The sequence below is a fragment of the Schistocerca americana genome, chromosome 9 (assembly GCF_021461395.2).
Source record: "Schistocerca americana isolate TAMUIC-IGC-003095 chromosome 9, iqSchAmer2.1, whole genome shotgun sequence".
NCBI classification, from domain to species: domain Eukaryota; kingdom Metazoa; phylum Arthropoda; class Insecta; order Orthoptera; family Acrididae; genus Schistocerca; species Schistocerca americana.
In genome coordinates, this window is record NC_060127.1 from 146,489,187 (window position 1) to 146,513,370 (window position 24,184).

The 24,184-nt window shown below is 43.5% G+C and overlaps 1 protein-coding gene across 2 annotated transcripts in view; it reads right to left on the minus strand.

Moving 5' to 3' along the window:
• Positions 1–24,184, minus strand: part of LOC124551038 — a 147,178-nt gene that overhangs the window by 90,922 nt on the left and 32,072 nt on the right. For both annotated transcript variants that reach the window (XM_047125900.1, XM_047125902.1), the window contains exon 2: positions 8,346–8,739. In XM_047125900.1, the coding sequence (XP_046981856.1) occupies positions 8,346–8,724 (379 nt within the window). In that variant the 5' untranslated portion in view covers positions 8,725–8,739. The remainder of the gene's footprint in view (positions 1–8,345; positions 8,740–24,184) is intronic.

The window sequence follows — 24,184 nt, forward strand, 5'->3', positions numbered from 1 at the left end:
ACCCTCAGACTTCAAGAAGAATATAATAATTCCAATCCCAAAGAAAGCAGGTGTTGACATATGTGAAAATTACCGAACAATCAGTTTAATAAGCCACAGCTGCAAAATACTAACACGAATTCTTTACAGACGAATGGAAAAACTAGTAGAAGCCAACCTCGGGGAAGATCAGTTTGGATTCCATAGAAATACTGGAACACGTGAGGCAATACTGACCTTATGACTTATCTTAGAAGAAAGATTAAGGAAAGGCAAACCTACGTTTCTAGCATTTGTAGACTTAGAGAAATCTTTTGACAATGTTAACTGGAATACTCTCTTTCAAATTCTAAAGGTGGCAGGGGTAAAATACAGGGAGCGAAAGGCTATTTACAATTTGTACAGAAACCAGATGGCAGTTATATGAGTCGAGGGACATGAAAGGGAAGCAGTTGTTGGGCAGGGAGTAAGACAGGGTTGTAGCCTCTCCCCAATGTTATTCAATCTGTATATTGAGCAAGCAGTAAAGGAAACAAAAGAAAAATTCGGAGTAGGTATTAAAATCCATGGAAAAGAAATAAAAACTTTGAGGTTCGCCGATGACATTGTAATTCAGTCAGAGACAGCAAAGGACTTGGAAGAGCAGTTGAATGGAATGGATAGCGTCTTGAAAGGAGGATATAAGATGAACATCAACAAAAGCAGAACGAGGATAATGGAATGTAGTCGAGTTAATTTGGGTGATGCTGAAGGAATTAGATTAGAGAATGAGACACTTAAAGTAGTAAAGGAGTTTTGCTATTTGGGGAGCAAAATAACTGATGATGGTTGAAGTAGAGAGGATATAAAATGTAGACTGGCAATGGCAAGGAAAGCGTTTCTGGGGAAGAGAAATTTGTTAACATCGAGTATAGATTTAAGTGTCAGGAAGTCATTTCTGAGAGTATTTTTATGGAGTGTAGCCATGTATGGAAGTGAAACGTGCACGATAAATAATTCGGACAAGAAGAGAATAGAAGCTTTCGAAATGTGGTGCTACAGAAGAATGCTGAAGATTAGATGGGTAGATCACATAACTAATGAGGAGGTATTGAATAGAATTGGGGAGAAGAGGAGTTTGTGGCACAACTTGACTAGAAGAAGGGATCGGTTGGTAGGACATGTTCTGAGGCATCAAGGGATCACCAAATTATTACTGGAGGGCAGCGTGGAGCATAAAAATCGTAGAGGGAGACCAAGAGATGAATACACTAAGCAGATTCGGAAGGATGTAGGTTGCAGTAGGTACTGGGAGATGAAGAAGCTGGCACAGGATAGAGTAGCATGGAGAGCTGCATCAAACCAGTCTCAGGACTGAAGACCACAACAACAACTCTCCTTCTCACCCATTCTCTCTAACTTCACCCTCCCACTTCTCTGGCATCACCTCCAACATTAAGTGTACCTTAAGAAATAAGTAATAAAATGATATTCTCTACTTTAAGCTGGCATCACCTCCAACATTAAGTGTACCTTAAGAAATTAGTAATAAAATTATATTCTCTTACTTTAAGTTAATATATGAGTGGGTGTCACAAAAAATGCAATTATTTTTTGAAAGCTATGTATTTTCAAATTGTTTACAAAATAACTTTATCACCTTCAAAATACTCTCCACTACAACTAATACAGTACTTCCACTGTTTGAAACATTTTTTGAAGTCATCTTTAGAAATGACTGACAGCTCCTCTCTCATTTTTTTCTCGACTTCCTCAATGTTGTCAAATCAGTGCCATTTTGGGCCCATTCTCATGTATGGAAATAAGAAAAAGTCACACAGAGTCAGATCAGGTGAGTAAGGTGTGTGGGGCAGTGGAACCATGCCATATTTAGCCAAAAACTGTCTAACAGAGATGGCTGTCTGTGCAGGTGCAGAGTAACAAACTTGGCAGCAATCCTTTTCATTGCCAAATCTTCTGTTAAAATTTCCTGACCCGAACTCCAAGATAATCAGCTAATCTCTGACAGTTGATCAAATGACTGTTGACAGTCTGTGAGCACAAGCTCTAGAATTTTTTAAAATATTTTCATCGATTCGGGCAGCTGACGGACATCCAGAATGAGGTTCACCATCAATTGTCATGTCGCCATTTTTAAATCGAGCAAATCACTCGTGCACTCTATTTTTCCCCATAGCATCATCTTGGTGAGGTTTTTCAATATTAACACAGTTTCGGAGGCATTTTTACTGAGTAGAGAACTACATTTCACAGCTGCACATTGTTCACTTCAACTTGCCATCATAAGAAATGAAACAAGAACAAAGCAGCGCTAGCAAAAACAGTCACTGCAGATGAACATCACAAGCCAGGTTAACTACACAGGCAGCACTGTATTGGCAATGAGTTGTGCTATGCATGCCTAGCTCCAGAAATGCGTACTACAAAGGTTTGCCCACGGTAATCTTATTCCGTTTTTTTGCGTATCCCTCTGTCAGGCTGCACAACTCTTATCCCTACCACTTTCTTTATCTTCTCTCGCTCTCCCCATACTCTTCCATTTCTCTTTCCCATTTCTCCTCTTCCCCACTCCTGATACAACCCCTCCCTATTCCCACTGCCTTTCCTAGCCTCCCCTTTCCTCTCCCTCTTCCCACACTTCTCTTCCTCCGTCCCCCCTTCCCCCCTCCTGCAATTCACTTACTGCACTTCCCCTTATGTCTCTTTCCCACTTCCCTTAACTCCTTCTCCCCATTCTCTTCAACACTCCACTTTCTTCATTCATCTCACTGCTATGTTTTCATTGCACTCTCTCCCCTACTCTCCTACTCCCCTTTCTCTCCATCCCCTATTGTCTTCCATCAATCATCTGTCATTCCCTCTCCAGTATCCATCTTTGACACCCTTTCTCTTCCCCCACCCCCCCCCCCCCCCCCCTCTCTCTCTCTCTCTCTCTCTCTCTCTCTCTCTCTCTCTCTCTCACACACACACACACACACACACACACACACCACACACACACACACACACACACACACACACACGCACGTACATGTACACACACAACACTCTTCCTCTCATTTTTCTAAATGCCACACACACTCATAAATCATTAGTGAACCCCAAGGAGAGTTTAATACCAATGGTAAACAAACAAACAAATGGAGAAAACAGAACTGGGCTGAGAATTTCACATCTTGTCAACATCGAGATCCCTGCAAAGAGAGTACTAGCTCAGTTGCAGTGGGATGGGATAAGTAAATGGATTCTGGCATTGTGGCAGCAAACAGTGAAAAGGCAGACTTTACAGAGACTGCATGCTCCCTGCACTGCAGAACTCTCTTATTTGATTTACAACAAATTAGGCAATTGGACCTCTACCATAAATACTTTGTTAATGCACTTACCTTGGCATTGTTTCTGGTCATTGTTTTCTACAAATACAGCCAGTGGCACAGTGGAATAAAATGGAAACTTCATTTCAATCCAACCTATCTACTATGAGGGGAGGAGGTGGGGGGCATGGGGGGTGTGCCTTTGAGCTACCTTTATTATACTTTGTCAAAAACTGTCATGGAGAGAATGTGGCTGTGTGAAACTACAGGTTAAAAAAGTAAAAAACCGCAGCCAGCCACTATTCATAAAACTATTTATTACAAGCAAACAGTGGCGTTCCTGGTTTCGAATTGGCAGGTTCATCCTCACATGGTTGTTTGTATTTATGATTTCACTTACTCATGTTGGCACACACTAAATTAAATAAATGTGAACAGTCATCTGAAGATGAGCCTTTTGGTTTGAAACCAGTAAAACACTATTTGCTATTACGCTGTCCTCCCTGAAGAAGGAATGTGTTTCAATCGTTAGGGGTGCTGTGTTCTATTTCAGGTGTTTCTACGCATATGTGTGTGTGTGTGTGTGTGTGTGTGTGTGTGTGTGTGTGTGTGTGTGTGTGTTTTAAACAATGTCATTTAATGCCATCTTATTTTCAACAGTTCCTCTCATGACCATGGTCTTGTTATTTCGAGTAACAGTCTATTCTAATGTACTCTTCACTCTTTAGGTTTAGTTCCTCTTCCACTATTTTCTTCAGCACATTAAGTTTTTCTGTGATCACTGCATGATGCAATGCCACTGAATGGAGTAGCTCTATATACTGAGGTAGGTATTTTCTCTCAGAAGAATGTCTGATTATGGAAAGAGTTCATCAGGGCTGCATACTCTCCCCATTACTTTTCAAACATTTATTCTGAAAAGATTTTCAAAGAGCTCCTGATATAAAATATAAGAGTGTAGTGCTTAATGAAGCTGTCATCTGCACCATCAGATATGCTGATCAATGTCTTATTTGCAACCCTAGAGTGGAAAATATGCAAGAACTACTAAATACTGATACTGTAGAGAGCAATACCATGGGATTCCTTTTAAATGTCAAGAAGACATACCAGGTCACTCTTGCACTCAGTAATGATAAGGTCATACGGGTTCCATTGCATAAGTATTTGAGGTGTCAAATCAATGACAACAGGGATTTTGCTCAAGAAATTCACTGCAGAACTAAAGAGGCCAGAAGTTCTTTCAACAAAATGAAGAAAGTTCTGGCTAACCATGGCATCAGTATTACACTCCGCACTTAGTCACTTTGATGCTGTGTATTCATTATCCCACTCTGTGCATTTGAGTCTTGGACACTTACCACACTATTGGATAAGAAATTGGAGGTATCTGAAATGTAGATGTATCAAAGGATATTAAGGATACCTTGCACGTATAAAGTCATAAATGTGGCAGTTCTGTTGAGCATGAACAAAGATTTAGAAATTTTCAGCACCATCCAGAGAAGAAAACTAGACTACTTGGGTCATATAATGATATAATGAGCAATAAAAAATGCCACTTGTTGCAACCACATTGCTGGGGGAGGAGGGAGGGGGGGGGGGGGGGGGGGGGGGCTGGTGTGCAACACCTTTAAGCACAGTGTTCAGTGGTATGAGGTTTATGCGTATACTAGCAGGTTGTAGTGTTAGTGATTCATTTGCCATGATCATAGGAGATAAGATGGCACACAAGAAGCCTGTCTGTGCACCCTGTGTTTTGACTCTGCGGGCAATAATAATGAAGGATTTGCCAAGTTTTTGTTCCCACAGATCCGGTCGTTTGTGCAGCACAGTACCGTGAAGGTGATGATGCTCTACCCCAAGACAGTGGAAGAAAATTAACAACATAACCTTGACAATATTGTGGGCCTTTTAAGGTAACACGTACCAGCTTAGCAAAATGAACAGACTGATACCATCTTTGTTTTGTATTATTTGATATAGTATCAGAACTATAATCTGTGATATGTTTTTATGGCTGAATCACTTGATACATCTGGATCATTGCTGTTACAACATTATATTTCATTCAAGACTAATTTTTTCAACTAATTTTTTTCATCATATGTAAACATAATATTTCGTACTAAAAGTCTATCACTCTATAAAATGGTTCAAATGGCTCTGAGCACTATGGGACTTAACTTTTGATGTCATCAGTCCCTAGAACTTAGAACTACTTAAACCTAACTAACCTAAGGACATCACACACATCCATGCCCGAGGCAGGATTCGAACCTGCGACCATAGCGGTCGCGCGTTTCCTGACTGTACCATCACTCTACCCTCTCATTTCTAAAGAAATAAAAGAAGCTACAGTAATAAATAGCCTCTAATTATACTAATTAGCTCTGGTTCATGAAAACTACCTTAGGAGTTCCTTGAGCAAAATGAGCATGGTTGAATCTACAAAAAGGTCTTTGTGACAACATTACTGTAGCGAAGTATCTGATCTTACCAACCATACAGCACACCCTTTTTCCAGTTTGTTGATTCATGTGCTAAACTAATAGCAATTAAACAGCACTATGAATTTTCAAGTAAGTGTATGACATTTGGAAAGATGACATTATTAGTGGTTTATTGAAACAGGAATTCATATTTCTGATCCGATCTGGGAGAGTACAGAGTTTTTATAACCTGCAGTGCTCCCCTTCTGGCCATGAGGATGTTGGATATGTCCACTGTGATGACATCATCTCGGTTTTAGTGTCACACACGTGAACTCACATCTCATCACCTGTGATCACAGTATTCAGAAACTCGGTGTTACTACTTGCATTCTCCAGTATGTCTTGTGCGATTTCCTGATGATGTTGTTTCTGATCCACTGACAGCAGTTTCAGTACAAATTCTGCAGACACTATCTTCATACACAAATTGTTGGTCGAAATTGAATGTATAGGTCCTATGCTCATCCCTGTCCCATTCCAAGTTCTCATGTACTGTGATGTAATGGTCTTCCACTATTGAAGTCTGTAGTTGCTCAGTGATATTGTCATTCCAGCTTGTTGAGGGTCTACCGGAACACCATTCTCAGACCACCAATACGCGGTCATCTTCGTAAGTTTTACCAGTCGTTTATCGACGATTTGCTCACAGCATCGTTCGCAAAATCCTGTTGAATTTAGCAAATGGTTTCCACTTGGATACTGGAAACTGTATACTGTCAAGCTTTTGATGCAATATTGGTGCTCAATTTTTTCCATCATTTTACAACTTACTGGAATTCAAAAAGCACTCACTACATGTCATCATTCATAGGCCAACGAATGACTGATGCTTTCTGCTGTTGGAGAAAAAATGCACGACTGCACGAATGTCCCCCACCAAATGTCCACCGAAGAATGTTTCCCACATTTCATCGGCTTATGTTGGAAAGTAGAAGGTTTTCCACTTTTTAAACACACCTCATACATTACGATAGCTCCATCCATACCTCTGTCCACATTAAACCCACCAAGTACCAACAGTACCTTCGTTTTGATAGCTGTCATCCCTTCCACACAAAAAAATCCCTCCCGTACAGCATGGCCACCTGTGGATGGCATATTTGCAGTGACAAAAACTCCTTTGCCCAGTATGATGAAGGTCTCAGCACGGCTTTCACAGAGAGATACAATCCCCCAGACTCATTCCGCAAACAGATCTCCCGTGCCATTTCTCCACACACCTCCAACCCTCCCACTACCCCCCTAGAACCAGATACAAAGGAGTGCCCCATCATCACCCAATACCACAACAGCTGAACAAAATATTTCATCAGGGCTTTGATCACCTATCATCATGTCTTGAAATTAAGGACTTCCTACCCAAAATCCTTCCCACCCCTCCTAAAATGGTGTTCTGTTGCCCAACCAACCTCCAAAACATCCTATTCCATCCCTATGCCATTCCCAATCACAGTCCATTTGCACAGGATTACATCTCTGTGGAAGACCCAGATGAAAGACCTGCCCAATCCAATCACCCAGCACTTCCTATTCCAGTCCTGTCACCGGCTTATCTTATGCAGAGGCCGGGCCACGAGTGACAACAGGCGTGTTGCATACCAGCTCTGATGCAACAACCACTGCACAGTTGTGTTCATGTTGGTATGACTACCAGCCAGCTGTCCACTAAGATGAATCGCCACTGCCAGACTGGCCAAGAGTAACGTAGAACACCCTGTGGCACAACATGCACCTAAACATAATGCACTTCATTTTAATGACTGCTTCACAATCTAGGCTATTTGGATTCTCATTTTCATTCCAGTTTTTCTGACCTATGCAGATGGGAGTTACCCTTACAACATGTTCTCCACTCCAGAAATTATCTCTGCCTCACCTACAGTCCCCAAACCCTCCACCCAACTGTTTCCACCCTCTTTGTCTTTTCATGTCCCCACCCTTATTGTGTGCCACCCTCTGCCAGTGCATTTGCCCAACTTTCCCCTACACTGCTCCTCTTCTTTTCCACTTCCCCCTCCGCCCTGTGCCTCCCTGCCCCACCACCTCCTGATGCTGTGCCTAGTGACTGTACTATCATGCCTCCATTTGGTCCCCGCACACACTACCACAGTGCTCTTCTCTTCCCTCAACCTTACCCTGCTATCCCATCCCCTTCCCGGCCTTTTCCAGATCACTGCTTTAGTTCACTGGACAGTCACATTTTCTATACAGTTAGTAGGAATCTGTATTTTTCCTTATATTCTCATTATTGAAAAAGACATTTTAACCTACAAAAAATGGCTCTGAGCACTATGGGACTCAACATCTGTTGTCATCAGTCCCCTAGAACTAAGAACTACTTAAACCTAACTAACCTAATGACACCACACACATCCATGCCCGAGGCAGGATTTGAACCTGCGACCATAGCGGTCACGCGGTTCCGGACTGAAGTGCCTAGAACCGCACGGCCACACCGGCTGGCTTTTAACCTACATTTTGTGTCAGTTCTGCCTCGGAGATTTGAACTGTGGGTTGTGCCCAGTACAAAACTTACGCGACAAGTGTTCACACTCACCGGCTGCCACCCGCACCCTAGTTTCTGGGTCATCGAGTGTCCGAAGTGCCACATCCCGGGCCGCCTCTGCCAGCTCGGCCTCACACCGATTCTCATTTGGGTGGAGGTGGGGGACGAGAACCTTGGCACCGACCAGGGCGCCCAGTCGAGCCTCGCACGGGGAGGCGACCGAGGTGGGGATCAGTGAGCCCGCGCTGGCCAGCAGCTGTGGGCCGAGGCGGAGGTGCACGCCCCCACCCCCACCGTCCCCGGGTCCGGAGTTGAGCAGGCGCTGCAGCTCGACAGCGCCCCGGTCGCGTTCCATCTTGCCCGGACCGAGAAGCAGCGACATGATGCGCCGCTCCTCATCTTCATCCGCACCACTCTCTGCAGACGCCATTGTCACTCGAACTGGCTGAGCACGAGTAAATGCAAAATTTTATTAGTATCCTGGAAAGGAGTACAGTGATGATAAGATTTTATATGTGCTAGAAACCACAACAGTTACCTGAAAGTGAGACCATTACGATTTGATCGCAAATCGGGAAACATTAGTTATAGTGTGTCACATTTCAAGAGTATCACAATCCTGATGTTAAGTTAAAGCTGCCACTGAACTGCAGGTTAGTTTGAACAGCACAGTGCTCTACTAGACACAGTCATGTTTGAGGTGATATGCTACTGCCTTCCTCCAAACTTTGAACTGACTTACCCAGAGGGGACCTACAGTATAATACGGACTCCGAACCAGAATGAAACTTGCTGTTTCTCTCATTAACAAACATTGCCAGGGGGTGAAAGATGTGATAAATGACAGGTAAAAATCCTATGACTGACTATGAACTGAACCCCTGACTTTTGGATGTGCAGTCTGGCACTTTAACACTGAATCATCAAAACAATCAGCATTTAGTAAATAAGTAGTTTTTTACAACAGAAGAAAAGGGGGGGGGGGGGAGGGAGGGGAGGAGGGAAAAACCATAGGGTATTGCTGGGGGGCCCTAGGGGTAGGTTCAGTGAAGTAATCAGAAAGGCTCTTCTTGCTGCACACACAATGACTCCTTTCCTATGATGTATGGGAGTTGTGTTCTAACAGTATGTGTTAACTAAGGTGAATGTACTGGATGTATGGTGTCACGTTTGTATTGTATGATGGTGGGAGAATGGAGAGGGACAAACTCCCTGGCAGCAAGAAGCCTATTCTTCTCAAATAGCAGCAAGGTGGTCGCCGAGCCTGACGAGCCATCCGATGCACGAGTCACTGTCAGCAGGGCTGTTCGCAGTCACTCTTTGGCAACCGCAGCTACAAAAGTATGTTTTACTCACAAAATAAATAAATGAATGTTCTTAAATAATGGCCCCTACTAATGCGCATCATCTACATGGGCAACACTGTTCAGTCATAGAGCTAACAGAAGGCCAGTGCACTGGGTGTCTCTCTTAACCTTTTCAGAGCTGAATTTTTTTCTGGAAGGAAGAAAATTTTTATTTATAAGGTAATGATCTTAGGTGATTTTTTAATCATTTTACATACAAGATTTATCCAAAAATATGTACTCATTTTCAAAACATACTCTGTACACTTCGCTTCACTTTATGGGTTAAAATAACTAATTATGAAATGTCCTCTATTGTGATGAACAGTAAAATGACCATTTGATAACCACCACACAAAACAACAATAACAATATTCAATTATAGTGAGGAATATAGTGAACCAACCACCTCCATGTATGTCGGCCACGAGCTGCTGCACACCGCTACATTGATTTGCTGATGTTTTCACAGTGATGTCCAACAGTTGGCAACACTTGTGGATGATGAAGAGGATGAACATTAACAGATGTGTACCTCATGTTTCCATCAGGAAAAAGTACATCTGTTGCAGTTAAGACACAGTCAAAGTTAATGTACACAATTGTAGCCAGAGGATCTGAAAGGGTTAAGAGTTGATGGGCAGATTTTTTCTCGTGTTTTGTCAGATATATGCAGTGTGGTTTTGCAGTGTGTAGATCAATATTACAAGTGTGAAAAACATTTTAGCTGGCTGTTACTTTAATGAAAATCATAGTAAAGAAAAACCAGTAGATACTGTTGTGCTATACGTATGGAATATGAAACATGAGACCATTCTGTGAAAACGTCTTGGAAATGATACACTCCCAGGCCGAGTTAGAACTGTAGCAATGTGGCTTATTTTTGGTCATTTTTTTATTTTTATTTTTAACAATGTCTGAAAAAACAGACATTGCTGGTGTTCTCGCAGCCATACTAAATTTATAAAATTTATTCACAACTGTGGAATCTTTCTGACAGATGCTTTAGGTATTAAGATATTACCGACTGATGAGACATGAAAATTTGTGCTGGACGTGACTCGAACCCCAATTTTCTGCTTGTCGTGAGTGGTTGCCTTAACCACTTTGGCTTTCTGAGTACGCTTTCAAGAATGACCCAAACTTCCATATGTCATACTGTCTATGACCCCATCGTTAGCAACTTTATCTGGATTCCCACCACATGGTTTCAAGGAGACACACATATTCAACATTTGTATTACCATCACCATTCTTGCTCCTCGATGCTTGTAATACTTAGTTTTAACAATGTCTAAAGAAATACGTTGGTGATGGTCTTGTAGGTGCACTAAATCTATAAAATTTATTAGCTGTATTAGATATTAAGATGTTACCTACTGGTGACACAAAAATTTGTGCTGGGCCAGGACTGAAATCCCAATTTCTTACTTGACTTGAGTGGCTGCCTTGACCACTTCAGCTGTCCCAGCTTGCTTCCATGACTAACCCAAACTTGCACATGCCACACTGTTTATGATCTTATTGCTCATAGGCTAAGTGACAATCGTAATACTAATGTTGAATACATTTGTCTCCTTGAAACCCTGTGGTGGGAATTCAAGCGAAGTCGTAAATAATGGGGTTGTAGACAGTATACCATAGGAAGGTTTGAGTTGATCCCAGAAGTGTGCTCGGACAGCTGAAGTGGTTAAGGTGACAGCTCTCAACAAGTGGGAAATCTGGGTTCGAGTCTTAGTCTGGCACAAATTTTCATTTGCTCTGAAATACTCCACAGCTGATGCGAAACCATAATCACAATCTGCGAGTTCATCCTTAACTGAATGTAGCTGCTGATTGTCAATGCAGTCTCTCAGACACTACAGTGCAGTATTTCATGCCACAGCAAGGCAATAATGAAAGAAAACGGTGTTTCACCCTGTGCAGGACTCATGATACTATAGTGTGAACAGAAGGGGGGAATAGACAGCAGAACAAATGGAGACCTGGGCTGCTGTTGGAATCATGCTCAGATAGCTGAAGTGGTTAAGGAAACCACTCATGAAAAGTGGGAAATACAGGTTTGAGTCTGGGACAAATTTTCATGTGTCACCAATAGGTAATATCTTCACAACTAACTCAGCTAATGTTGGAAAGATTCCAAAATTGAAAATAAATTTCATTATTCTCAGTCAGTCTCTAACACAGTCAGTACCAGCAATAGACACCAAAATGTAAGTAAACATTTGTTTGTCATGTCTCCCTTGCCCAAGTGTGTGTGTGTGTGTGTGTGTGTGTGTGTGTGTGTGCTGGGGTGTACGGGCACTCAACGTAGAGGTCATCAGCGCCCTGACACACGTTAAAACAAACGAATGTGGACAGACTTAGCAAAACCGAAGCACACACACACACACACAAAGAAAGCAGGAAAAGAAGCAAAATGCTACATAAGAAAGTAAAATGTAAGGAAAATGAAAACATAGCAGCAAGAATGCCACAGGAAATTGTCATTGGCTGGCCACTTACAAAAAATATGGGCGAGCTTGTCATACAGTGAGCAAATTAAGACCCTCTCCCTAAAATCTTTGTAAAAAATTTTGACAAATCACAGAACTATAAAACTTTAACCACATTTGTTCGAGTGTTTCCTATAAGAGGTGGCAGATCTGTTGGCAAGTCGGCCACGGCCTGCTGGTCAGAAAATAAAACACAATCCAATAAAATGTGGCGCAAAGTGACCTGGATGCCACAAGCACCACACATTGGAGGGTCCTCTCACCGGAGCAGGAAGCCATCCGTCATAGGACTGTGGCCTATCTGAAGCCGAGTGAGGAGAACCTCATCCTGTCTAAGGGGCTGGAAGGAAGTACACCACACACGCGTTGTGGGCACGACTAAATGGAGCTTATTGTCAGTCATTTACAGCCACTCATCCTCCCACTGACGCATGACTCTTGAGCTCAACAGCAAGGTGAGTGCATGCAGGGGACAGCACACTGAAATACTTGTGGATTGAGACACGCCTCCTTGGCTGCAAGATGTACCCTTTCATTCCCAGCAATGCCGCTGTGCCCCGGAACCCAGCACAAAGCCACCACCTTCCCCAGTCGCTGTAGTTGGAGGAGGGCATCCTGGATGGTCTGGACAATTTTATCTGCTGGATACAAACGTTGCAATGAGTGAATGGCACTTAGTGAATCAGAACAGACAAGAAATCTAGGACAGGATGAACATCTCATCTGCTCCAGTGCCTGCAAGAACGCAGACAATTCTGCATCGATGACAGTAAAAGTCTGAGGCAGTCGAACCTTGAGGTCACGATCCAGAAAAACAACAGAGCAACCAACGGAATCCCCCTGTTTTGACCCATCCGTAAAAACAGCTACATAGTTGTGGTGCTCAGATAAAATGTTGCATTAAAAATGGTGGCAGGAGTGCTATCTCTCTTGTACTGCACCAAATCTAAAATTACTCTGGGCCTCTCCAGTAACCAGGGTGGCAGGCAGTTAAAACCCTGGATTTGGGGTTGTCCAGAGTCCACACCGAGGGACTTTAGCACACGTTGCAAATGGATCCCAAACGGCTTTGTAGCCTGGGGACGGTGGAAAAAAAGGTGGTCCAGAGGTGGATGAGCAACAATATGGTGAGCAGGCGAGGATGGAGCTGCAAGAAACTTACAAGCCTGGCGCACCAGTAAGAGCTGCCGCCGGACAGTAAGTGGCAGTTCCCTGGCTTCAGCACAGAGGCTGGGTATGGGACTGGTCCGAAAAGCACCTGTGGCCAGCTGAATCCCCGCATGGTGGACAGCGACAAGGATCCGCAAATAAGACTGCCTTGCTGACCCATACACTGTGCACCTATAATCCAGCCGTGAATGCACAAATGCCTGATAGAACTGGAGGAGACATGCCCTGTCCGCTCCCCAAGACCTGTGGCTGAGGCACTTGAGAATGTTCAGTGCCTTCAGGGTTCTGGCTTTCAAGTCTCATAGGTGTGGCAGCCATGACAACCTGGAGTAAAAAATTAGGCCCCGAAACCGCACCGTGTCTCTAAAATGTAGGAAAGTGTCCCCCATATGCAAGACAGGTGAATTAAAAAGACAACGAGAATGATTAAAATGAACACAAACATACTTATTGGCAGAAAACCAGAAACCCGTCTTGGCAGCCCACTCCTCTAACCGCCGCACTGTTAGCTGCAACTGATGGCTCACTGTGGCAACACTGGAGGAGGAACAGAAAACAGCAAAGTCGTCCACAAATAAGGAGCACTGTACTGGACTCCTCACTGTAGAAGTTATACTGTTGATGCCTATGGCAAAGAGGGTAACGCTTAAAACACTACCCTGGGGGACACCATTCTCCTGCTCAAATTGATCAGACAGTGCGTTAGCAACTCGGGTCCGAAAAAACCGCTGAGACAGGAAAGACTGAATGAAAATGGGGATGAGGGTACGAAAGCCCCATTGATGCAAGTGTGCAAGAATACAATGTCTCCAAGTAGTATCATATGCCTTACTGATATCACAGAAGATGCCGATACAGTGATGCTGACAGAGGAAAGCCTGCTGAATAGCCGCCTCTAGGAGGGTCAGGTTGTCGACCGTGGACCAAAATTGTCAGAATCCACACTGAGAGTGGCTAAGGAACTGAATGGTCACTAACAGCCAGACCAGACGATGGTTAACCATCTGTTCCAGGGTCTTTCCGACACAGCTCGTCAAGGTGATATTCCGATAACTACTGGGACATGTGCGGTCCATTCCTGGTTTGAGGAGAGGGATGAGAATTGCCTCCCTCCACGAGATGGGGAACACTCCTGTCTGCTATACGAGATTAAAACATTCGAGGAGGATTTCCTTTGACGTTGCTGGCAGATGTCGAAGCATGGAGTACCAGATGCGGTCGTGACCTGCTCCAGTGTCAGAAGTCCCAGTAAGTGCCGATTCGAGTTCCCACATGGAGAAAGGGGAGTTTTAGGACTCAGAACTGTTCGACCAAAAGTCCAAGTTTCCTCTCTCGACAGTCACACAGTAGCGACAAAATGCTGGATCCTGGTTTGCAGTGGCAGTAGTTTGTGCAAAATGCTCTGGCAGCATCTGAGCAATGCCTCTGGGTGTTGTTTGGAGGCTGGTTCAGGACTGCAGCTATTGGTAAACGGCTGCGTTTACCAGAAATCCTCCGGATGGCTTCCCACACTTTTGCAGAACAAATGGAACAATTTATAGAGTTCAGGAACTCATGCCATGACCGCTGTTTGCTCTCTTTAATGACACGGTGAGCATTGGCTCTCACGATTCGAAAGATGGAGAGGTTGTCCACTGTCGGGCGGCATTTAAACCGTCTAAGAGCCGCACACCTGTCCCGGATAATTAAACGGCATTCTTCTGTCCACCAAGGGACAGGTCGCCTCCGGAGAGGGCCGAAGGACTGTGGGATGGAGAGATCAGCAGCGTGATGGATCACGTAAGTAATGTGATCCACCCATTCCTGGACGCTGTGATGGTGTTCAAACACAGCCAACTGGCCAAACAGTGTCCAGTTTGCCTTGCCAATCATCCACGTTTGTGGCTTGTGTTCCAGCAACTCACCATCAATTAGCTGAAGGAGGATCGGGAAGTGGTCACTGGAATGAAGGTCATTAATGACCTCCCAGTGAACAGAGTCGGCGAGGGCTGGAGAGCAAAATGAGAGGTCGATGGCGGAGAAAGACTCAGTAGCAGTGCAAAAATGAGCCGGAGCACCAGAATAGAGGATGCACAGCTCGCAAGATGTTAGGAGGTTCTCAAAAACTCGACCCCGAGGGCAAGTAAATGTTGAGCCCCACAGGACATGGTGGGCATTGAAGTCCCCCAGGAGGAGAAATGGTCGGGGGAGTTGGGCAATAAGATCAGTGAGAGCCACAGAGTCTACTGCATCCAACGGAGGCAAATAAAGAGAGCAAACTGTAAGCCTCTGACGTGCAGAAATGCAACTGCTAGCAGGTCAGTATCCACGGGAAGAGCAGAGGAGTGGTGCCCATTATTGACGAACATAGCAACCCCTCCTTTGGCTCTTTCCCCAGTCAGGTCATCCTTGCGATATAAGGTATAACCCCGTAGTGCAGGGGCATTGGATGCTTTGAAGTGTGTTTCCTGCAAACACAAGCAGAGAGGGCGATGCTGCACTAGGAGTTTCAGTTCCTCTGTGTGCGTCCTGAATCCATTCATGTTCCACTGTATAATGGGAGCCATCTATCAGGGGGGTAAAAGCTTCATCCGGACTCGTTGACGGGGAGGGGAGCCCACAATGGGTGGGGGCTCCATTTTGGGGTGAGACAGTTGCCCCAATCCGACATCAAGCTCCATAGCCTCTAAAGAAGAATCGACAGAGATGTCAGAGAGATCAATGTTGACATTGTCAGGCTGTTTTCTGCCCGATTCCAACAGCGTTTGACGTCTTGCCTTGGATTTTTTCCCCTGGGTAGATTTTATAAACACAACTGCAGTTGCGGGTGTGGCAACATTGAACACTGTACCAGACAGAACCTTTGGAGGGACAGGGAGCTTGACAATGTCAGCAACCACAGCTTTGTCTAAAGTTCTTGGGGGAGGGACAGGCTCAGAAGCGACCGCAGCAGCACAATTGCAGGGACACATGCAGGTAGTAGTGCCGACACTAAAAGCCTCTGTTTGTGTAGCAGCGTCAGCTTTCCGTGTGGGCTGTTTAACAATGGAAGTGAAGGAGGTAGCAAAACACAGGGGCAGCATGGCTTTATAGAGCTTTTTGGCCTCAGTATAGGGGATGCGCTTGATTGTCTTAAGCTCCTGTACCTTCCGTTCTTCCAGATACACAGTGCAGTCCCAACTCCAGATGGGGTGAGGCCCAGAGCAATTCACACACTTCATTGGAGACAAACAACGGACTCCTTCATGGGCGGCCTGACCACACTTGCCACAAGTAGCTTCTCCACGACACCCAAGAGTAGTATGCCCAAAGCGTTGGCATTTGAAACACCGCATTGGGTTGGGGATATAAGGCCACACACTTAAGTGAAGGAAACCTGCCTTAATATACTCCGGGGGTTTTGTGCTATTAAATGTCAGGATAAAGGAGTTGGACTTCACAAGAACCCCATCCACCCTCCTCATGATATTTTGCACATCAACTACTCCTACTGGCGCCCACTCATCTTTTAGTTCCTCTTGGGTAATGTCCACCAAATCCCTGCACGTCACAATACCTTTGCTGTAATTCAAGATGGTGTGCAGCTCAGTTTCGATGGTATATTCCCCAAGGGAGTGTGCGTTCTGGAGAGTCTTAGCTTGCTGGGAGCTAGTGGTTTCCACCAACAGCGCCCCATTACGCAATCGCCTAACTGATTTTAAACTGCCAGAAATGCCCTCGAGCCCTTTTTGAATATAGAAAGGGGAAACTTTCTCAAAGCTGCTCTATTTCCTTTTAACAATTAAAAACATATTCTGACCGGCAGCATGTGTTCTGTTACTTGTTATGAGACTCTTAAGATTTCGCCGCTGAGTCTGGAGGACTGGCTACATGTGCCCTGTTGTTGGAGCAGGTGTTGGAACCTACCAGCGGCCCACCCTTTCTGCTGGGAGGAGGCAAAGAAGAGTTTGGAGGATCCATCTCGGTCCCACAAGCAGCTAGGGAACTAGAAGTCGACCTAGACAGAGCTCCGCGTGCCTAGGTAAGCCTGATACAACTGAGGTGCGGCAGGTCCCCAGAGGTTGCCCGCTAACGACTGTTCCAACTCAACAGCCATCCATCTCATCAGCGCGCAGCACACCTTGAGATTGAGGGGTTGTTTATAGAGGTTTAGTCCATCCTCGCAATCCGGGCAGTCAAGCCAAGATCCCCATTCCCTGAGACACACAATGTTCCACCGCCGCACCGCACGGTGGTCGCTGAAGCATGCCCAGAGCTTACGGTGACAGAGGACTGGCGGCGCTTACCAGTCCCCAGCTCAGGAACCCCGGCGTCGCCAATCCCGTACCCGGCAAATGAATGCCGAGCCCCTGTGGGCTCCCTTGCTCAACTCGTCCCTTTACTTCCTGTCTCGAGTGCTGTGCTGTGTATATGGTGTACAGTCTGTTTCACTATTATAGCCACAAACGAAAGGTGCAAGTGAACAACAGTTAAACAAGTAAATAATCCTGATAAACATAGGTCTGGAAACCAATGGTTTACGCAACACAAGGTACTACAAAACAGTACATGACACATTATTACAGAGTTGGCAAAGGATCCAAGCTGCTGATACACACTTGAGAAAAAACACATCACAACAAGTGTTCCAAATGGCCACTCTTCAAGGAAAGACTGGATTCAGAGCGTCACCAGATCCATGCCCATACATGGTCAAAGATCCCAGGCTTGTTCTGAACACTGAGAACCATCCACTTTTTGTTCTCGGAGTTCTCTTACACTGTCAACACAATGGGAATAAATTAAAAGTTTTTACAAGCTTCCACACAAAAAAATCCAATCGCTTGAAGTCAGTGGACCTGGGAGGCCACGGTATTGAGACACCAGAATTGATAGACTTGGTGGTGAAACACTGTTTAAGAGTACTTGATCTTCCGGAATGATGATAAAATCAAAATGAGGGCAATTTATCACATTGTAATTTATGCATCACTTGTGGCGTTTTGAAATTAATGTAGCCTTACACAATAACAGTGTTGTAACACTGGCACAGCTACACTTGTGCAAACGTCATGTCAATGTAGCTGTCGGATTCTACACTTACGTTTATTAGGATTACTTGTTAGTTTAATTTCCCTCTAGTCATCACTTTTGTTTGTACCTATAATAGTGAAGCAGCCCGTATATAGCGCCATGCAGCAATACTACTTAGGGGCTGATGGGGCTATGTTTATTCTTAGTGTTTTACTGTCCCAGTTAATACACATTGTTAAACCAAATGCCACACTAGACTACTTTGGGTCCACTCCATCAGACTGGCACATACGAGGCACACTGGTTTTGCACAAATGCACCGACTGCCCTAGCACAACATTCTCCTCAATCCAAATTCTCATTCCCACCTCAGTCAACTTCATATTCCTCCTAAACTAAAACAGCATTGCAGAGGCTCTCCAACGGTATTGGAATAGCATCTCAGTATTGAACAAAACGTGGGTCCTGCCTGAAACCCAGGCATAGGTGGTTTAACCAAATGAAACAATATGATTCGAAAGATGTATTCGAGTCTCAGACATCCGCGATGTACATAATATGCAGACTGCTGAGGTGTTATTCCAATGCAGTTGGAGAGCCTATGCAACACTTTTCAAGTTTAGGGGGAATACCAAGTGGGTTGAGGCATCAATAGGAATATGGATTGAGGAGGAAGGCATGCTAGAATAGCCCATGCAGTTGTGCAAAGTCACTGTGCCAGGGTGGCATACTGGTTAGTGCATCTGCCTAGTGAGCAAGGGACTCGGGTTCGTAATCAGACCTTTGTACAAATTTTTATAAGTCACTTCACTCTGTGTATGTACATCATAGATGGTTAAGTCTTGGAAAGCCCCTGGAACCATGTAGTTTCATCGGTTTAAGAAATGACCTATCCAGCAAAAACAAAAATTTGGTTTGAAAAAATGTTGCTATGGGTTTTTTTCTAAAACGGTATTTATTTTCCAACCGTGCTTCAGATAATCCCACTTTATGTTGACACTAGGTATGGCATGATATTATGATCAATATTTGCCTGGGTTGACTCCATCTGCACACCCTAAAATCAAAACTGCAAATACCTACTTATAGATAGAGGAAACATGCTGCATGGTTTTAGGAGGGAGCGAGAATTACTGGATCTCATTTCTCAAGACTATACAGGGTGTTTATAAACTTTTGTAACAAACCCCATGGAGTGATTCCCAGACCCACAACAAGACAGAATGGTTCTACGAATGAATGCCCTGCAGAGGGTTGGCAGTGAGGTACAGGCATTGCACAAAATGTTGTACGGTGGCTTCCTATTACTACATATGTTGATATGTTAATACCAAAACTGAATTTAGGATGAACTCTACAATTCAAAACCAAAATACTAGAAGCAAAACTAATTTCCACACAAATTATGCATTTCTATGGAGGGTTTAGTATGGAATAGTGCGAAAAGTCTATAATATGAGGTGAAAACTGAACACCCACCACAACTGGATCATAGAAAGGTTCTATTCAGAAGATGACATCATAAATTCACGTTTCATAGAATGCGGTCGGCCACTGACAGATCCACAACCAATCCACTCTTGCACTTTCTTGTTATAATGAAACCAACATCCATGCATGTCTTTCTTCATGTCACCAAATATGTGAAAACCACACAGCAAAAGATCCGGGCCATACAGAGGATACTGCAGTGTTTCACAACCAAATCGCTGAAGAACAGCCTTCATCAGATTGGCAGTGAGGGGGCAAGCATTATCGTGCAGCAGGATGATTCCATCTGACAGCATTCTTGGGCGTTTAGACTTTATGCCGCATCACACTTTCTGCAAAGTGTCTTCGTAACACAGCACACTGATGTGATTCCATGTTTGAGGAACTCATTGCAAGGTAACACCCGCCCCGACACTGTCAATCAGTTGAAGGCTACACTTCGGCAATTTGGTTGGGAAATACTGCAACCTTTTCCGTACAGCCCAAATCTTAACATTGCGTGATTCTTTACATGTTTGGCAACCAGAAGAAAGATGTGCATGGACGTTGGTATCAGCTGGACGAGGAAGTGCAAGAGCGGGTGCGGTTGTCGAGCTGTCGGCGGTCAATCGTGTTCTACAAAACAGAAATGGATGAATGTCTTAATATGTGTGGTGATTACTTCTGAATGGAACCATTCCACGGTTCCATCATGGCAGGTGTTCAGTTGTCATTTGACTGTCCCTTATAGATTGCTGGTTGACAGCAAACAAGCAATATAAAACTGTCAGATATTGAAACAATGAGTAGCAGATTACTATTATAATATAGCAGAATGTTTGGACTTAGAGATGTAAAACAGCTGAGCAGTGTATGAGAAGGTGGTGTGGTTTTTCCAAAGTAGTTGTTTTCCTCTTACTAAGTATATATAAACAAATTAGACAATATTATTCCAATCTGGACTTTTCATAAATTAATATAGAAGCAATTAACAGTGGATGATATTGCCTGATAAGGCATAACTTGACTTGTTCCACACTTATGAAGGCTCTCCTTCATAATGGAATTCACAGAACAATGTGTGAATGAATGGAAGCATGAATGACTGACATGCTTGTTACAGGAGAGCTATATTGTCCCACAGGCAGTACAAGGCAAACATGTCTGAGAACACAACACACAAATGGTACCCATAGTCTTTCATGGTAACAACACATGGTGTATGGGATGGATTACAGTTCTGTGGTTCATCAACTAGGCATGACAGCCTTCGATAACAATAACATGTGGCCAGGTGCTAACCCCAGAATATGGCAGTGACAAACAAACAAGACCAATCTGGGATTAGAGAATTGTGACAGGATGCCCACATACACAGTCACTTATGATTCCCATGAAAAAAATGCGGAGGTTGTTCTGGAGTACTTTGTTATAAGGAACTCACTGCTGCAGTTCATTGCATAGTAATCACATTTCGTTCCATTTCTTACCTCCATTTATCTTTGTATCTGCGCTGTACTGAAAATTTCAGAACAGCTGTGAAAATATTGGCTGTAGGTGCTGTATGTCTTGCTTGGAAACAAATTTGTTCCATCCACTAATGTTGATGATCACCAATTTTATTCTTTGCCCTTAAGCCTATTTTCAAGTACTGCTCGGTCCATTGTCGGGATTGTTTGTCTAGCAGTGATAGTTCTAGCAGTGATACACAGCAGACTGGCATGCACACACCTCAAACACGGGTTCATTTAATGCCACAGATGAGCACCACACTGACAATAGGTTGGCCGGTTCCCACAGTGATGGCAACCACAAAGTGTACATGTTTTATGTGATAGTTGTTACATTACTCTGTGTTTCCTAGGTATTTCTCAACAGTCAGATTCTTACCACATAAAATAAACAAAGGAAGAAGAGAATATCATCAGAAGATGGCCCATTTAAAAAAAGGTTTGCACAGGAAGAGCAGACATACTTTAACTCTTATTCAGCTCCAGTGATAGATACTGCAAGAGATGTGTTGTGCATAGCGGAGAAGTTTGTCGAATAAAACACTGGGCATAAAGGCCTACATCAGGGACGAACTGCATAGCATATTGATCCCTGCTATTCAGTGTATGTGTAAATGACCTAATTAACAACTCTGGAAGCTCTGTGTGGCTGATCGTCAATGGTGCTGTTGCCTACAAGAATGTTGCTGTGGCATAAAACTATAGCAACATCTCCAATAACCAGTAAAGGTTCAATGCAAGAGTGAAACTGCCTAACGCAAAGAAACGAAACCCCCGATTCATTAAGGAATTATACTCCCATGTATGAAAGAACATATGTGACTAGTCTACAAATGAATAAATGTTTAAATACTTGTTACCGAGTATTTTTAATCTTTACCCGTTACAAACAGTGAAATATCTGGACATTCAGAAACAGAATTATGTAGTCATTTATTAATACCCAGAAGTAGGTGCAAAGAGACAATGTTGTTTGTTTACAGTACTGGCGATCAAACACTGGAAGTTTTTTTTTAAAAAAAAAAAAAAAAAAAAAAAAAAAAAAAAAAAAAAAAGGAAGAAGAAGAAGGCTGCAAAATATCTAGGATATCTCTTTGTGTCCCCCTAAAGCGGAATGACTACACAAAACTAGTTGCAGTAAAAGATGATTCCTTGCAAGAATGTTGAGAAACTGCAAAAGAAGTGGGTTACAAAACACTTGTCATCTTGAGGTATCAGGTTGTTGCAGTGGCCAAAATCGAAGTTTTGTTGTACTCCATTGAATGTCCGTTAGAAATACAATGTTCCGCAATTGCAGACTTACTGTAGGCGAGTGCAACATTGATGTTCTGTACAACACTCTTCCACTGTACGCGTTGTCTGTCCTATATAGGCCATACCACATTGACACGGTATTTTGTAAATTCCCGCCTTCTGCAGTAACAAATCATCCTTCACCGATCCCAGCAAATCCGAAATCTTAGCAGGCAGATGAAAAACCACTTTCACATTAAAATGATTAAGAATCCTTGCTATCTTGAAGGAGATATTTCCGACAAAGGGAAGAAAAGCTAGGGACTTGGCTGGCACGTCCTCCTCTTTATCCACTTCCCGGTTCCTGGCTCTAGATGAGGAGGCCCTGTGAATTTGCTGGGTCGAGTACCCATTGTCTCTGAACACCGTCCTCAAATGTGCCAGTTCCTTAGGCAAATTCTCTGCATCCGACACTGTGTGTGCCCTGTGTACAACGGTTTTAAGTACACTCATGGTCTGGGATGGGTGATGGAAACTTGAAGAATGCAAATACAAATCAGTGTGAGTGGGCTTGCGATAGACAGAATGTCCCACAGTGCCGTCACTCTTCCTGCTCTGAAGTTGGCAAAAATGTGAACGGTTACAGCAGCAGAACTCAACAAAAAGATGACCTGAGAATAGACACGCCGGACCAGAAACAGAATGCTAGCTCTCGTCCAGGTGCATTGGATAGAAGATAGAATGCCTTAGGATTATTCTAGCTGGAACCAACCACAGATGGAGCACCTTGAACCGTCCGTGGAGGTGTAACGCAGTAGGTATAAAGCCCAAGAGCATTATGGAGGTGCATATCAAATTCCATTGACAGACACCACAAGACAGGCCACCTGACTGCTTTGAATGCAAGGCTTTCAGGATGTTATGTAAGGAGAGTGTTTCACATTATCAATATTTTTTGAATCTGTGCTGGCTGGCGTGGAGGTCATTCTGTTCAACCTACCTCATTATGTTTGGGTTCAGAATACATTCTGGGATTTTAACGTGTATTTTGAATCAGAAACAGTCACAATTTGTGAATCACATTCCAACATTGACAAAATATGGTTAACGAAGAGTTTGTTGGAATTTAATAACATTCAAATTGGATTTTAGTCTAAGTCTTTGACTGTTAAAAATTAGATGATGCAGTGTCTTTTATTTCCATTTAGTTCATTAGAACATAAAAAGGATGACTTTCATTATAGTGCAAACTTTTCAGTTTGACACCACATTATTCTGTTTATTTTACTCTAGTAATTTCTTAGTTCACATCTTGTTTATGAGTGGATTCAGTTCCAAATGTCCCCACCACAGAAAAGTTTGACACGATAGATGGAAACTGAACCCTAAACCCCTGGGACAGTAGGCAGTAATACTAACCACTTGAGCACATATGCGGTGTATCGGAAAACAATATACAGAAATTCATCATCTACATCAACATGTAATTCATAATCAAGTCCTTCGCAGTGGGTGCACAGAACCACTTTCTGACAGTTCTGATCTCAAATAGCTTGTCGGAAAGATGAACACCTAAATCTTTCTGTGCAAGCTCTGATTTCTCTTAAATTATTACTGTTTCTCTCTATGTAGGTGGGAGCCAACAAATATTTCCGCATTTGCAGGAGAAATTT